The 15,791-nt window shown below is 42.6% G+C and overlaps 1 protein-coding gene across 1 annotated transcript in view; it reads left to right on the top strand.

Annotated features, from left to right (window-relative positions):
* The first annotated feature begins 4,389 nt into the window (after positions 1-4,389).
* Wnk1 (WNK lysine deficient protein kinase 1) overlaps positions 4,390-15,791 on the top strand; it is a 145,740-nt gene continuing 134,338 nt past the window's right edge. The window contains 1 exon segment of the mRNA XM_052721955.1: positions 4,390-5,270. Within this exon segment, the coding sequence (XP_052577915.1) occupies positions 4,509-5,270 (762 nt within the window). The 5' untranslated portion in view covers positions 4,390-4,508.

Genomic DNA, 15,791 nt, shown 5'->3' with positions numbered 1-15,791 from the left:
CTCAGGGTTTTGCCCATAAAGTGAATATTAAAAGGCTTACCTCCTGAGTAGTTGTGAGGTTCAAATAGGCTTCATTTTTTTCATTCAAAATTTTTTTTATTCATTTTACATACCAACCACAGATCCCCTTCTCATCCCTCCTCCTGCTCCTTCTTCTTCCCCTGCAAACCCCCGATCCCCTCCTCCAAAAGGGTAAGGCCTCCTATGAGGGGACAGCAAAGCCTGGTACATTCAGTTGAAGCAGGACCAAACCCTTCCCCCCTGCATCAAGGGTGAGCAAGGTGTCTCACCATAGGTAATAGGCTCCAGAAAGCCCGCTCATGCACCAGGGATAGATCTCGATCACACTGCCAGGGACCCCTCAAACAGACCTAGCTATACAACTGTAGGCTTCATTTTATAAAGAGCTTGACACACAAGTAACTGCATGATCAATGGTAGATGTTATTTTACAGAACAAAATGACGGAAGAATATAGACATGCACCTAAATAAAAGCAATACACTTTAGATGGTGACCTAAGACGCAGAAGTAACAGTAACATATAATGAAATTTGAGGGGAGAAAAGATTATTTCTAGGTAAAGAGGTCAGAGAGGTTTCTCGAATGAAATAACATTCCAGGTGATATTCGTACTATCCACATTAAACCTGGAAATAGTAAGCTGTTGTAAATCAGTTAACAGGAGCCAGAGTTTGAAATAAGGCCAAACAGAGCTGCAAATGACAGAAATAAAACAAAACTTACTCATGGGAAATTCAAGGAACACGGAAAAGGAGACAAAAAAGAGAGAGACTCTCCATGGTATCTTTTTGCCCACAATCCAAGAAGCTACCCTTTGACCAAAGTGACATGTAAGGTCAGGTAGATAGATGTCTGTGTTTAGCTTATTTCAGCCACTGCCTAAGCTAAAGCTGCCGCTGACTTTCATTGCTGGTAAGTTATCAATGGCAAGAGACTGTAAACATAACAGATGCTTGGATGGGAAATAGAAAGAAGCATAAATCAAGAAATTGAACGAGAATAGGAGGCAACACAAAATATGATGAGAAAGAAGAAAATATTTGTATTCTTAAGTACCTAAATGGCAATGTGTCAAATGTCCATATTTAGTGCATTCACTGTATGCTGAACTCTTTCAGATACCTCTAGTCCCTTGTTTTGTGGGGATGGAAGAGAACTTGATAATTGAAATGCCAGAGAAAGGAAAAGTACTATCAGGAATTATAGTCATGGTTAACAGAAAATTATCAGCTTACTTGGGTGGGTAAGAATCCTAAAGAGAAATGAACAAGTAAGTGTAGTAAACAGCCACACTACAGTACAAGCTCTAGGTCTAACCAGCACTCAGTGATTATACTCAAAAGTATATCTGTTTTCACAGTAAAGCTAAGTAGGAAAAGTTGTCATGTGGATAAGTGTGGCTTTACAGTCAACGGTTATTAAGTTATTTAAAATGACTTTTTGAAATGACATGTTGACAGGTCATAGTTATAGTTAAGGAAGTTGTGCCCATTGCCATGCAACCAAAGTTTCAGGGTTTAGCAAATAAGAATAAGCAACAAAGATAGACAAAACTCATGACTACCCATACAGACATACCCTAATTTCTTTTTATATAGGCAAAAAATAAACATTGCTATTTACTGGTCTTCTAGTTCACCACTGTATAATTAGTTTCTTTGTGTTATAAACAAACTTTTCTCTGGTAAAGCAACAATTGAGAAAAGTATAATCAGCAGCCTCAAGAAGTAACACAAAAATGCGCTTCACAGTCATTTCTTCACTTGCTGACTTTAGGTTTGTGACTGGAGATAAACCATTAATTACATTTACTAAAATAGACTTATCATTCATATACGGAAATAATGATTTTCTTAAACAGTAGAGCCCTAATATTTCAGTATACTCGCTGTCCCTACTGCATTTGTATTTTAAAGTGTTCACAATCTGCCACCTTTATGAAATCTAACAACCATTGGTTTCAAACAAACTCTAAAGATTAAAGTGTAGCTTTCGGTAAGGGAAAAAAAGGTGGGGGGGAGTGCTGACTTCTTTTTAAACGTTTCTGATAAGTTAATATTAATCATATAGCAAGACTTCTCTAAGCGGAGTTTATCCAGATACCGTGAGTTAACGAATTTTCTAGCTGCTTCCAAACTACTGCTCCTCTCACTGGGGTGGGTCTTGGACTAAGAATGCGGGCTTCAGAGCTCGCTCCAGTCCCGGGCTGAGGCTGCAGCGTATCCACGCTCGGGTGCGGTTGCGTACGTTTAAGCGCTTCCCGCTCTCACCGGTTGGGTTAAGACTTGTAACTGCCATCTGGCTCATAAATTTGTCTTCCTACTCTGTCTGGTGCCCCCTGGTGCTCATCACAACCATAATCTTAGGTAGTAGCAAAGGTGGTCCAGGAAGCACTAAGGATATTTTGAAGAAAAGAATTCCATTACTGTAAACTGTACGTTTCTAGGTTTCCCGATTGGTATAAATCACATATGTACAGATAGGCAACTCTAGTAAAGAAAGGGCTGTTTTACTAAGCCATCGAGGGACGGAAAAAACAAAACAAAAGGTAAATAAATTTTACCCAACTATAGAGGCGGAAAGTCAACTATGCCCTCTTAAGTTTGTAATCGAAGATCAAAGATGTAGACTATGTTCGAACCCGACTTCCTCCCATGCTTGCCACCAGCCTGCCCCCTCCCCCCCAGTTAAGTTTCTGGCAAAGCAAAGAGGCTTCGCGCTAATCCTCGGTTTTATTTAGTAGGCAGCCCATCTTCGCAGCCAAAGTACTTGTTTGGGAACTGGTGCCGAGCATGTGGTCTTAAGTTGTTGTGGAGGGGAGAAGGATGAAATATACGTGTCTTCCCTAACCCATTTAATCAATAGTGATCTTTTATGTACTCTTCACCAAGTTTCCCGTGAGTCTTCGATCTCAGGCTCTCGTTATCCAGCTTTGCCTTCCTCTCCACTCCCACACCCCTAGTCACTCAACACTGAGGAGGCTCTCCATTAAAGGCGAACAACAGATCATTTTTCATTGCATGGCAGCTCTATGAGCTATTTAAGCAGAACATGACGGAAGCCTCTCGTTCTCTCCCCATTTCTTTTTTTCCTTTCCTTTCTCCTCTTCTTTTGCAATTGATTCCTGAATAGTGATTTTGGTAGGGAGCACTGACTTTGGAATTGAGCGACCCACGATGACGCTCCCATCAGGCTTTCAGGAGGGGCGGTTTTCAAAAATGGAACTACAATTCCCAGGAGGCACTAGGCTAGAGCACTCGCAGGGCATCACGGAAGTAGTAGGAGCCCTCCTTCCCGGTCCCTTTCACGGTTTCCACTCTGAAACTACAAATCCCATTGTGCCTCGAGATCGGCACGCCTGCGCGAGAGCCCCCGAGAGCGATGTGGGCGGGGCCGCCCCGGGCAGCGGGGGGCGGGGTCCAAGCGGGCTGTGTGGAGGCTTCAGACATCGGCGCCATTTAAAGCGGAGAGTTTCCCGGGCGGACGCGCTTCTTCTGCTCGGCCATTCCGCACTCCCTTCTTCGCTGACAGAAGGCGCCTAGCGGGGTGACTGCTCTCTTCTCTCCCTATCCCCCTCCTCCCAGTTCCTTCGGTCTTCTCTCCTCCTGGCCAGAGAAGTAGCGGAGCCCGGGCCCCGCGGCGAGCGGCCCTCCCCTCCCCACAGTTCCCTCCCTCCTCTGCCGCCGGCGCCGGCCAGAGAGGGGAAAGAGGTTCGCCAGGCCCGGGGCGGGCGGGGAGGCCTCGGGGACGGGGGGGGCCGCTCCTCAGTCTTCGAGGTTCCGAGGCTTCGGCCCTCGGCGTCTGGTGATGGACGCCCTGTGAGACTGGTCCCCTCGCTGGGGCGCGTGCTGCCTGAGGCGGCGGCCGAGTGACCGGGAACCCGGGCCGCGGCCCTCCTTCCCCGGCGCGGCCCCTCCCACTCCTGTGCCCCGGGCTGCCACCGCCCGGCGTCGGGGCTCGTCCCTCGCGCTCTCTGCCTCCGCCCTCAGGGCCTATCCCGCCGTGCTCGGCGGGCGGCGGCGGCCGCGGCGGCGGCGGGAGCTTAGCCGTCTTCGCTTTCGTCGCATCCGCTTGCCCGGGAGCCAGCCCCGCGCCCTGCCCCTCATGACTGCGGCGCTTCTGCTGCCCCAGCCCTACCGGCCACCGCTCGCTGCAGGATGGATGCGGACTGTGCGGCGCTAACCCCCGTGGCTCCGCTCCTGCCTCGCCCGCCGACGAGCCCGCCCCGTGAGCCGCAGCAGCCTCGGTGCCAGCAGCAGCAGCAGCAGCAGCAGCAGCAGCAGCCGCCGCAGCCGCCGCAGCCGGACCCAGAGTCCCGCGTCGCCCTCGGGCCGTCTCGTCAGTGCTGAGTGGGAGTCGTCCGGTGGCTCCGAGCCCGCCGGAGGAGCGCTGCCCAGCACTTCTTGGGGGCTCTCCCGGGCCTTCCTGTCCCCCTTCTTGATTCACGAATCCGAGCCCGCACTCTTCACTCCAGCGGACCAACCATGTCTGACGGCGCGGCCGAGAAGCAGAGCGGCACCCCGGGCTTCCTTTCGCCTCCGGCGCCCGTCCCCAAGAATGGCTCAAGCTCCGATTCTTCCGTGGGCGAGAAGCTGGGGGCCACGGTCGCCGACTCTGGGATTGGCAGAACCGAGGAATACCGGCGCCGCCGTCACACTATGGACAAGGACAGCCGGGGGGCGGCCGCCACCACCACCCCGACGGAGCACCGCTTCTTCCGCCGGAGCGTCATCTGCGACTCCAATGCCACCGCGTTGGAGCTGCCGGGCCTCCCTCTGTCTATCCCCCAACCGAGTGTGCCCGCAGCGGTGCCTCCGAGCGCTCCCCCCGAGCCTCACCGAGAGGAAACTTTGACCGCCGCCGTTGCTTCCCAGGTGTCTCGGCAGCCCTCAGCTGCTGCCTCCCCTGGGGAACAAGCCGTTGTAGGCTCGGCCACCACGACCGTCCCCAGCAGTACCAGCCAAGACCGCCCGGTGTCCCAGCCCAGCCTCGTGGGGGGCAAAGAGGAGCCACCGCCGTCAAGAGGTGGAAGTGGCAGCGGCGGCGGCAGCGCTAAAGAGCAGCAGGAGGAACGGAACATCCAGCAACAGGATGATATCGAAGAGCTGGAGACCAAGGCCGTGGGCATGTCCAATGACGGTCGCTTTCTCAAATTTGACATCGAAATCGGCAGAGGGTCTTTTAAGACGGTCTACAAAGGTCTGGACACGGAAACCACTGTGGAAGTCGCCTGGTGTGAATTGCAGGTAATGTCCCATCTCCTTTCATAGTCGGTCGTTTGGATCTCAAATTTGGCTCGGTTAAGCCCGTTTATCGAGTTCATTCTTTACTTGTAATCTCTGAATCTGAGTGGTAGAGGGAGGCCAGCTTCCGAAGAGGTTGAAATTGGGAGATTGTGGAGCTTGTAGTTAGGTGTTTGGAAAAGATAGGAACTATTGGTGTCAAGAGAGATTGCTACCAGGCATGAGGTGAAAGTCATTTAAGTACAAACTTGTATATTTAATGTCTGGCAGGGAACGTGGAATTACTGGGGAAGGGTTTCTCCCTCCCACCCTCTTGAATTGGGGATTGAACCCCGGGCCTGGGCAAGTGCTTTCCCACTGAGCTATATATATATCCTCAGCCTTTGGGGAAATTTTTTACTTTAAGTAAATATCAAACCTTTTTTTCCTTGTGCACTTCAGTCTCATCGGAGTCCCTGCAATAATGAACTGCCTTGTGTGTTTCCAACTCCGAGATCAGGTTGTTAGATAAGAACTCTGTGCCTTAAGATACAGCTTACTTGATAGCAGCATAGGCATTTAGTAAATAATAAAACGGAAATGCTTTCCAGGTGTGGCAGGACATGCATGTAAGTCCCAACTGCTCCAGAGGCTGAGGCAGGGAGGCAGGAGAGTCTCAAGTTCAAGGCATAGTGATACACTTTTTTTTTTTTTTTTTTTTTTTTTTTTTTGGTTTTTCGAGACAGGGTTTCTCTGTGTAGCTTTGCGCCTTTCCTGGAACTCGCTTTGGAGACCAGGCTGGCCTCGAACTCACAGAGATCCGCCTGGCTCTGCCTCCTGAGTGCTGGGATTAAAGGCGTGCGCCACCACCGCCCGGCTTTTTTTTTTTTTTTTTTGGTTTTTCGAGACAGAGTTTCTCTGTGGAGTTTTGGTGCCTGTCTTGGATCTCGTTCTGTAGACTAGACTGGCCTCGAACTCACAGAGATCCATCTGGCTCTGCCTCCCGAGTGCTGAGATTAAAGGTGTGTGCCACCACCACCCACCACCGCCCAGCGTTGAGACATTCTTAAAAACATTAAAACAACAACCCAGTTCCTGACCCCCAACTCTCTTGTCTCTTTCCATTTAAGTGCTTTGGGACTAGGAAGGTACAGTCTGCACCTACTATTCTACCACCTACAGATGCTTAAGCCATGTGACTCCTGTGATCCAACACTGCTTATTAGAGTGGCTGTCTTGATCCTGTTCAGTCAGTAGTAAATAGTAAAAGTCCATGCAAAATTGTAGAAGTGCTTTGAAAGTTGTGTAATTACTACCATTGTTGTAATCTTGTTAAAAAAGATTTTTGTAACAGTGTCCTAAAATATAGTCCAGACTGGCCTGAAAATTTTGGTCCCTCTTGTCTTAGCCTCCAGAATACTAGGGTTACAAGTTTGTGCCACAATGCCAGGGATATAAAAGATTTTGAACCAAACTTTCCCTAATCTCAAAGGGAAGTTTTCACTTTAAAAATAAAGTGCAGCTATATTCTAGGCTTAAATAGATTAGTTTGGACACTAATTTACTAATTGCTTGATTTATAGCAATAGTAACGAATATTAGAAAGCGCCTATGTAAATATCAGTTTGTTAGCCCTTGTTCTCACCAGAAAATGAACATGTGTTAACAGTGGAAGCAGAATTTCAGCTATATTATAGATGAAAGTGTCACTGCTAATTTCTTGTCAAGAAAATGGACCAAACCAAAATAGTATTTATTAGAAAGTAAAACTGGAGCTGGAGAGATGGCTCAGTGGTTAAGAGCACTGCCTGTTCTTCCAGAGGTCCTGAGTTCAATTCCCAGCAACCACATGGTGGCTCACAACCATTTGTAATGAGATCTGGTACCCTCTTCTGGCCTGCAAGCATGCATGTAGGCAGAACACTGTATACATAATAAATAAATAAATCTTTAAAAAAAAAAAAAAAAAAAAGAAAGTAAAACTGAAATATCTCAGAACTTCATTTACCCAAGAACTAGTAAATAGATGACTTGGTTTCTAAATGACCCAAGGCCATCTGAAATGTGAAAGGAATAATGTCTGGAATTTGCTTCTAAATATCTAGTGAGGGTGAGAGAATGTAGCAGTCATCCAGCTTCAACAATTACCAGTACATGATTGTTCGGTGCAAGGTAGTTAATCAAGCTTTCCTCTCTACTTCCCTATATGCTTTAAATTTACTCTAATGGAAATAAATGGTTGTGTGTGTGGGTTTTTTTTTTGTTTGTTTATTTGTTTTTGTTTTTTCTTTTTTTCCGAGATAGGGTTTCTCTGTATAGCCCTGGCCGTCCTGCGACTGTAGACCAGGCTGGCTTCGAACTCAGAGATCTGCCTGCCTCTGCCTCCTGAGTGCTGGGATTAAAGGAGTTCACCATTACCGCCCAGCTATTTGTTTTTAAAATAAATTTGTCAAAATATGCCTGGTCAATCATAATCAATAATTCAGATGTAATTGATTTACAGGAAGACACTTCTTTTTTGTGCCAAGGATCTATTGTTACTGATCCTGGAATTTAATTCTATTACAGTTTCTTTTATGAATGTGTGCTTCTACTTTTTATTGCTACTATTATTCATTCATTCATTTATCTATTTATTTATTTGAGACAGCCCAGGCTAACTTGAATCTATTCTATAGATCAGCCTGGCAACCTGTTTAAAGCTTCAACCTCCTAAGTGCTGGGATTATGGGTATTATTAGCCACCATGTCTGGTCCTTCCCAACCACCTATTTTAAAGTACTGGATTCATTAAGTATTGAGAATTTTATGGGTTAACTTCACTTACAAAATATGTATGTATGTATGAATATGTATATTTTTGTTCTGGGGATTGAACTCAGGACCTTTTTTTTTGTTTTTTGAAACAGGGTTTCTCTGTGTAACAGCCTTAACTTTAGCTGTCCTAGAACTAGCTCTGTAGACCAGGCTGGCTTTGAACTCAGAGATCCTCCTGTCTCTGCAGTGCTGGGATTAAGGGCGTGCACCACCACTGCCACGTGAACTCAGGACCTTTTGCATGCTAGGCAAACTCTATAACATAGCACTTAGCAGCACTTAGTTATTTCACATTTAAAAGGACTTTTCAGACTGTGGTTGGTTGTTTTTCCCTTTATCGTTAAGGACTGATAGTTTATTGTCTTGGAACTAGTAATACAGTGTAAAAAGCTCAATTTTTTTCCTGTCACAATAACTTTAAAGCTCCTCAGCTTTTCTATTATTTTTAATCCAATTCACTATTTGGGAGCAGAACCAAATGGATCCTAGCTTATAGAATAAAGTCCTGGTTTTCAGAACTTTCATGCCTTTTAACCAAGCTTCTGAAAAATTTTCAATTTTGATTTAAAAAAATATTCCCTTCGATAATAAAAATAAGCAAATGTGACTTCTATAAGAACACTTTATAACAGTAGTCAGGCAGTAGTTTTGTTTCTTTTTTTTTTTTTCTTTTGATTTTTTTGAGACATTTTGAGGATTTCTCTGTAGCTTTGGAGCCGTCCTGGAACTCTAGACCTGGCTGGTCTCAAACTCACAGAGATCCTCCTGCCTCTGCCTCTGCCTCTGAGTGCTGGGATTAAAAGTATGCGCCACCACTGCCCTGCTCATTTTGTTTTTGATCAAAGTATTAGTAGGTCAATGTTTTGAACTTTTATTTTTGGGTCCAAATTAAAGGACAATTCTAAGGGTAATAAGTAAAGGGTTGGAAAGAAAAAATACCTCTCTTTCACATTGAAGGTATGTTTCCCCCACTCTCCCATTATTAGCATTTGAACCTACTACTGAAATATATCTCCAACCTGAATATATACTTGAATATAGTTTTGTTTTGTTTTGTTTTTGCAAGACAGGAATAGTATTGTATTCCATTAAGTTAAAAATCTGAGTGGTTTTTATTTGTTTTGAGACAAGGTTTTATTGTGTTGCCCAGGATAGCTTTGAACTCCTGCTTTTTACCTTCCTAGCACTGTGATTATAGGCATGAACCACCATGTCTGGCTTTAAAAGTCTTAAGTATGTTAAAACTAGAAGAATGGCCCTGGGAAATGGCTCATCAGGTAAATGCACCTACCACTAAGCCTGATGTCTTTAGTTCAATCTCTAGCACCTACATTGTGGAAGGTGAGAGCCAACTTGTGAAAGTTGTACTCTGACCCCTGCATTTTTGCTGTGGCACATGTATAATAACTACACACATACATGAATAAATACATGCAAAATTGGATGAAATCTTAGGCTATCTCTCCTACCTACTTGTTTGTTAAATAAGGACCTGAAATCATAGGCAGTAAATAACTTAGGTTAGAAAAGAACAAAAATTAAAATGGTTAGGATCCAGTAATTTGTGAGGTATTAAAAGCAATTACAAGTTGGGCCTGGTAGCACAGGCCTGTAATTTCAGCTACTCAGGGAGGCTGAAACAGTAAGATCACAGGTTCAAAGCCTATCTAGGCTACAGAGTAAGGTTTAGGACAGCCTGGATTGCTTATCTCAAAGAGGGCTAGGGAATGTGGTAGAGTACTTTAGTTCAGTGATAGAACACTTGTGCACAAAGTTCTGGGTTCAGTCCTTAGTATCACAAAAGTTAAAGGAAACAGCAGCTGTGATTACCTGCATAAAACTTGCATAAGATCAAGCCAGCCAAAATTCTGGCGTAGATCTGCTCTTCAGTCCCTATCCCTTCCTAAGGGGTTTTTGGCAGTTGGCAGCTTATCTAGGAGTGAAAATCATTCTTCTTTCATGATGTTCCCACTGGTAGGTTTCTCATGCTCCAGTGGATGGTCCCAAACCCATGCAACAACAAATTGGAGGTTATTTTTAAAGAGTCATAAAGTTGAGGGGGATGTGTTGGGAGACATATAAAGGGACTTGGAGGGCAGAAATGGGAATGGATATGATCATATTTGATTGTGTATATATGTATAACATTCTGAAAAATAAAGATGAATTATAAATTTAGAAAAAGAAAAGTATTTTAAAAATGCTGCATTTGTAGTCTCAGTAGATTGCTGGCTGTCAGATTTCTTTTTTTTTTTCCTCTGTAATTTTGGTGCCTGTCCTGGATCTCCTTCTGTAGACCAGGCTGACCTCCAACTCACAGAGATCCACTTGCCTCTGCCTCCTGAGTGCTGGGATTAAAGGTGTGTAACACCACCGCCAGGCCCGGCTGTCAGATTTCTAAAGTCCTCTAACAATGCCAAATTATATTTACTTCATATGGGTATATAGACTTTGGAGGATGAGTGAGTGAGGAGTACATATCAAACTTTCTATTAAGGTTATTTTTAGAGTCACAGGTAATATTTTGATACTACAGTCTTAAGTAATAACTGAGAACTCTTTTATCTGCCCCACCTCCAGTTTTTCGAGACAGGCTTTCTCTGTGTAACAGTCCTGGCTGTCCTGTAACTAACTCTATAGATCAGGCTGGCCTTGAACTCAAAGATTAAAAGTGTGTGCCACGATGCCTCCTGGCTCCTAAGTGTATAATATAAATGTTTCAAGATTAGCAATACTGCAGAAATGGAATGTGGTTCTGTGACTCAAACCATAATTTATTCCTTTGCCAGTTTTAAAGTAACCCACAGAACTAAATCGCCTCATTTGATTATTTATTTATTTATCTATCTATCTATTTATCTATCTATTTATTTATTATTTTTTTGAAATAAGGGCTTACTTTGTACCCCAGGCTGACCTATAATTCACTATGTATGTGACCTAGGCTGGTATCAATCCCATTTCAGCCTTCTGAGCGATAGGATTACAGGTATGAGCCCCCACATCCAGATCATCTTTACTTTTTAGTATAAAGGCAGCTGCTATACACATTTTAAGAATGGTTGGTGACTTTGAAACAATACTTTGTCTCTTTTAAACAGAATGGAATAAAAAAAATGTCAGTTTGGTTTGGTAAACTTGAATTTAAGATGTATGTTAGCTTGGTGTGGTGGTGTAAACATGCAACCCTAGCAATAATCATTTAGCAGAGCCAGGATTTGAATGCAGGCAATCCAGTTTTTAGGAGACTGAAACAGGATGGTCTCCTATACAAGTTCAGGATCAGCTGGGCTACAGAATGATAGATACGCTGTTCTAAACAAAACAAAGCAAAGCAAAACAAAACACCAAACCCTGAAATATATATGTATTACTGTAGGAGGTAACTATTGTTGAGAATTATATTTTGTTGACTTTAAAAAAAAAATCTTCTTTTTCACAGTCTTAAGAATTTAAATGTCTGGGTGTAGTGGTGCACGCCTTTAATCCCAGCACTTGGGAGGCAGAGGCAGGCAGTCTCTGTTAGTCGAGGCCAGCCTGGTCTACAGAGAGAGTTCCAGGACAGCCAGAGCAGTTACAAGAAACCCTCTTTTGAAAAAAAAAAAGAGGTCAAAGCTTGGTCATGAATATTAACTGTGATTAAGTAGTGTTGTATTTATGTTGTTGTTTTGAAGTTATCTATGAATTTAACTTGTTTACACTTACTTTTGAAGAGTCATGTGGCGAATCTCTTACTTTTTTATTCTTTTTTTTCTTCCTTTCCTTCGAGACAGGGTTTCTCTGTAGTTTTGGTGCCTGTCCTGGATCGCTCTGTAGACCAGGCTGGCCTCAACTCACAGAGATCCGCCTGGCTCTGCCTCCCGAGTGCTGGGATTAAAGGTGTGCACCACTGCTACCAGTCTATTCTTCTTCTATTCTTTTTTTTTTTTTTTTTTTTTTGGTTTTTCAAGACAGGGTTTCTCTGTGTAGCTTTGCGCCTTTCCTGGAACTCACTTGGCAGTCCAGGCTGGCCTCGAACTCACAGAGATCCACCTGCCTCTGCCTCCCGAGTGCTGGGATTAAAGGCGTGAGCCACCACTGCCCGGCTTCTTCTATTCTTAAGAGTTGAATGTGGCCTGGCGGCGGCGGTGGCGCACGCCTTTAATCCCAGCACTCGGGAGGCAGAGCCAGGCGGATCTCTGTGAGTTGTGGCCAGCCTGGTGTCCAAAGCGAGTTCCAGGAAAGGCGCAAAGCTACACAGAGAAACCCTGTCTCGAAAAACCAAAAAAAAAAAAAAAAAAAAACCAAACAAAAAACTCTTAAAAGGGCACTTAAGCCAAAGGACTTCTTTGGAAAGCATACCAAAATGTTTACAAGTACTGCATACAATATTACTAGCTTCTTTCTAAGGACACAGCTAAGCCCTTCATAATAGAAAAGAAATCTCCAAGGATCAAAACATAAGGTATGGGGCTGGAGAGATGGCTCAGTGGTTAAGAGCACTGACTGCTCTTCCAGAGGTCCTGAGTTCAATTCCCAGCAACCACATGGTGGCTCACAACCATCTGTAATGATCTGGCATGCAGGCAAAACACTGTATACATAATAAATAAATAAACCTTAAAAAAAAAAAAGATTTGTTAAAAACAACCATAAGGTATGACAATCAGTTGAATGTGATGCTGGTGCTTTCAAATTCCTTAGCTTCACATGGCCTTTGCCCCTAACATTTTGATATAACCTGTCAGTTTCCTAAATGCCAGCTTTGCTGGACTCCTTGGTTCTAGAATCTGCTGAGACCTTTGTTGTATCCCCCTTACATATATCTGGAAAGTATTTTTCTCTTTAGATTCCATATATAATTCTTAAAATATTTAATCATATTTACTTGAAGTTATTTACATGCTTTTGTTTATTTCACTGGTCTTTGAAAAGTTCACTATGGCATACTAGCACACTATGTAACATAGAGAATCAAGGCAGAATACTTTCATTCTACATTAACTGCTTTAGAGTAAAGGATGTAATCTGTATTACTGATTTATTAGCAGTGTGTCTCAACTGATTTAGGATTGGTGAGGACAGTTGAAATAGTATGTGAAGGTACTTTGAAAAATAGGAAGTATATAATAAAACAAAAAGTACTTTAAGAACTGTTTGAAGGCTATTAATGGTTAATTCTTACACATCAAGTATGCCTATCAAAAGTGCAATCCTCTTAATCCAAATAAAAGTATTCTTGTTTGTTTCTTTGTTTTGTACTGCTGTGTTTCAGCTTCTTACAGATGTTTCTATTTTTTGGTCATCTTATACTTTGGATGTCTACAGGTCTTTTGTAATCAAACACAGACCAGTGTGTTAAATAATGAGAGATGAAACTAGTGAATCAGACCACTGATGCACACATCTATTTACAGATTAAAAAGATTGCTTAGGATAACAAATTTGTAGTGGATTTAAGGAGTGAATGAAAGGATGTAGAGACAGTAAGTGTTGCCCATTTATTTTGTTTTGCAAGGTTGAATGAACAGGATGAAGAATAACTGGATAAGTAGAAGGCATAAATAAGATGAGACAGACTAATGAACAATCAAAATATCTTTAAAAGTTGAAGCATTGGGCTGGAGAGATGGCTCAGTGGTTAAGCCACTGAGGATCTTTCAATTTCCAGCACCCACATCAGATGGCTCATAACTACATGTAACTCCAGCTCCAGGGGTATCAGATACCCCTGACCTCAGTGGACATCTGCACTCATGTTCACACAAAGACACATATAATTTAAAATAATAAAAATAAATAAATACATTGAAGCATTGAGGGTTTGTGAGATGTCTCAGCAGGTAACACTAAGCCTGTTGACCTGAGTTTGATCCCAGAGACCCACATAGTAGAAGGAGAAAACAGAATCCTGAAAGTTGTCCCCTGTATATATATAGGAGCATGCGTGCTACTGTGCATCTATGATCTTCAGAAGGCAGCTTTCAGGACAGTTGTTTCCTTCCATTATGGGTCCCAGGGATGGAAGTCTGATTGGCAGTTATTTTTATCCACAGAGGCATCTCACCACCCCAAACCAGCCAGATTTTAAGTAAAATTCCATTACACAAAAATTTCTGAATTAGTATTGTTTCTCGAGAATGCTCTTGGTTTTTTTTATTTTTAAACAAAAAATTTAAACACTACACACATATGTAGTACTTTCTTCAGGCTTTATATTTAAGTAGTATTTGCAAAGTGAATTCTTTATAAGTAATTACTGGGGAAGGGTAATTAAAAATAACTGACACTTGATTGCCTAACCCTACTGTATAAAATATTTGTAATTTCACAGCTACACCACAGGGCAGATAGTATAGCTTTTTGAGTTTTATATTGAAACAAATTCAGGTTTAATAACTTGTTTAAGATCATCAGCATGCTCAGGGTTTGGTGGCACTAGGGAGGCAGAGACAGGTAGATCTCGGAGTTCCAGGCTGCATAGTAAGACCCCCCCCCCCCCCACTTTATCTTAGTTCTTGTTCTTTCTACTAGTAAGTACTTTATGGAAGAAATGAGTTAGAGTTTAGTGTACTTCTAAGTCTTGTTCCATTTAGCAGTTATTTATAATGTCACACATTACACTTCTTCCTTAAACAACTCTCCACTTAAATGGCCTTTAGGCAATATACATATATAGATTCTAAAAGGTTTGTTGTATTAATTTAATGTGCTTATAGATTTTTAGATGTTATAGATATTGGTTATTGCAATAGTACTTCTGTCAGGATTAAGTATTTAAAGAGAAGTATTTCTTATAGTCACTGTGAGATTATTATTGTGGAAACAGGATGTTGCTTTACTTCCAGTAGCTTTGTGTAACTAAAGTTTTGCCCTCAAAGTAGAAAGATTTTTGTCATTAAGAGGATTTCTCTGTGTAACATCCCTAGCTATCCTTGAACTCACCATGTAGACCCACTTGGCTTTGAACTTAGAAGTCCGCCCACCTCTGCCTCTGAGGGCTGGGATCAAAGGTGTTTGCTTTAAAACAATAGCTCCCTATATAGTTCAAGCTAGCCTATAACTGATAATTCTGCCTTGTCCTCCTCAGTGCTAGAATTATGGGTGTGTAGTGCCTGGCCTTAGTATTCTTATTAATGGTTGCTTCTGATGTTCTCTGTACTAGGTAGTGGAAATGCTAATTTTTTTAGAATAGACTAGTGTTTTAAAGATGAATAGGTATGAGTAAACTTCAGCTTTAGCATTTTGGGTTTGTATTACTTGAGTCTTTCTTGCTTCTAGGTTTGGTTGTGTTTTCAGTAAGTGATGCTGAATTATTAATGTGATATTTTTAGGTTTTGGGAGCTTTTTTGGTTTTATAATCTAGGGCATTTGGTTTTATCAACATTTTTAAATTTGTAGAAGGGACTGGTGTTTAATTGTTGGTGGCTAACATTGGTATTCAAGGATTGTGGATTGTTGGTTAAGAGTTCTTTTTTTCTATGTTCTTTCAAAGGTAATCCATATCTATTAATGCTCCATGGAATAATGGAGTTATAACCTGCAAGATAATTTCACTACTTTGTTATCAGTTGGTATGTTACTTGTGTACCTACCAGCCTACGTGTATGAGTACAATGTAGTTTGAAGTTTTCCTGTGTCTTGGCCGGCTGGTGGTCGGGACAAATCTCTCCCACTCCGTCCCCCAAGTAAACACACAGAGGCTTATATTAATTATAACTGCTTGGTCATTAGCTCAGGCTTATAACT

Source organism: Peromyscus californicus, unplaced genomic scaffold, assembly GCF_007827085.1.
Source record: "Peromyscus californicus insignis strain IS unplaced genomic scaffold, ASM782708v3 Scaffold_6__1_contigs__length_162567912, whole genome shotgun sequence".
Lineage (NCBI taxonomy): Eukaryota > Metazoa > Chordata > Mammalia > Rodentia > Cricetidae > Peromyscus > Peromyscus californicus.
The sequence above is the reverse complement of the archived record's forward strand: the minus strand, read 5'-3'. Positions and strand labels throughout refer to the sequence as shown.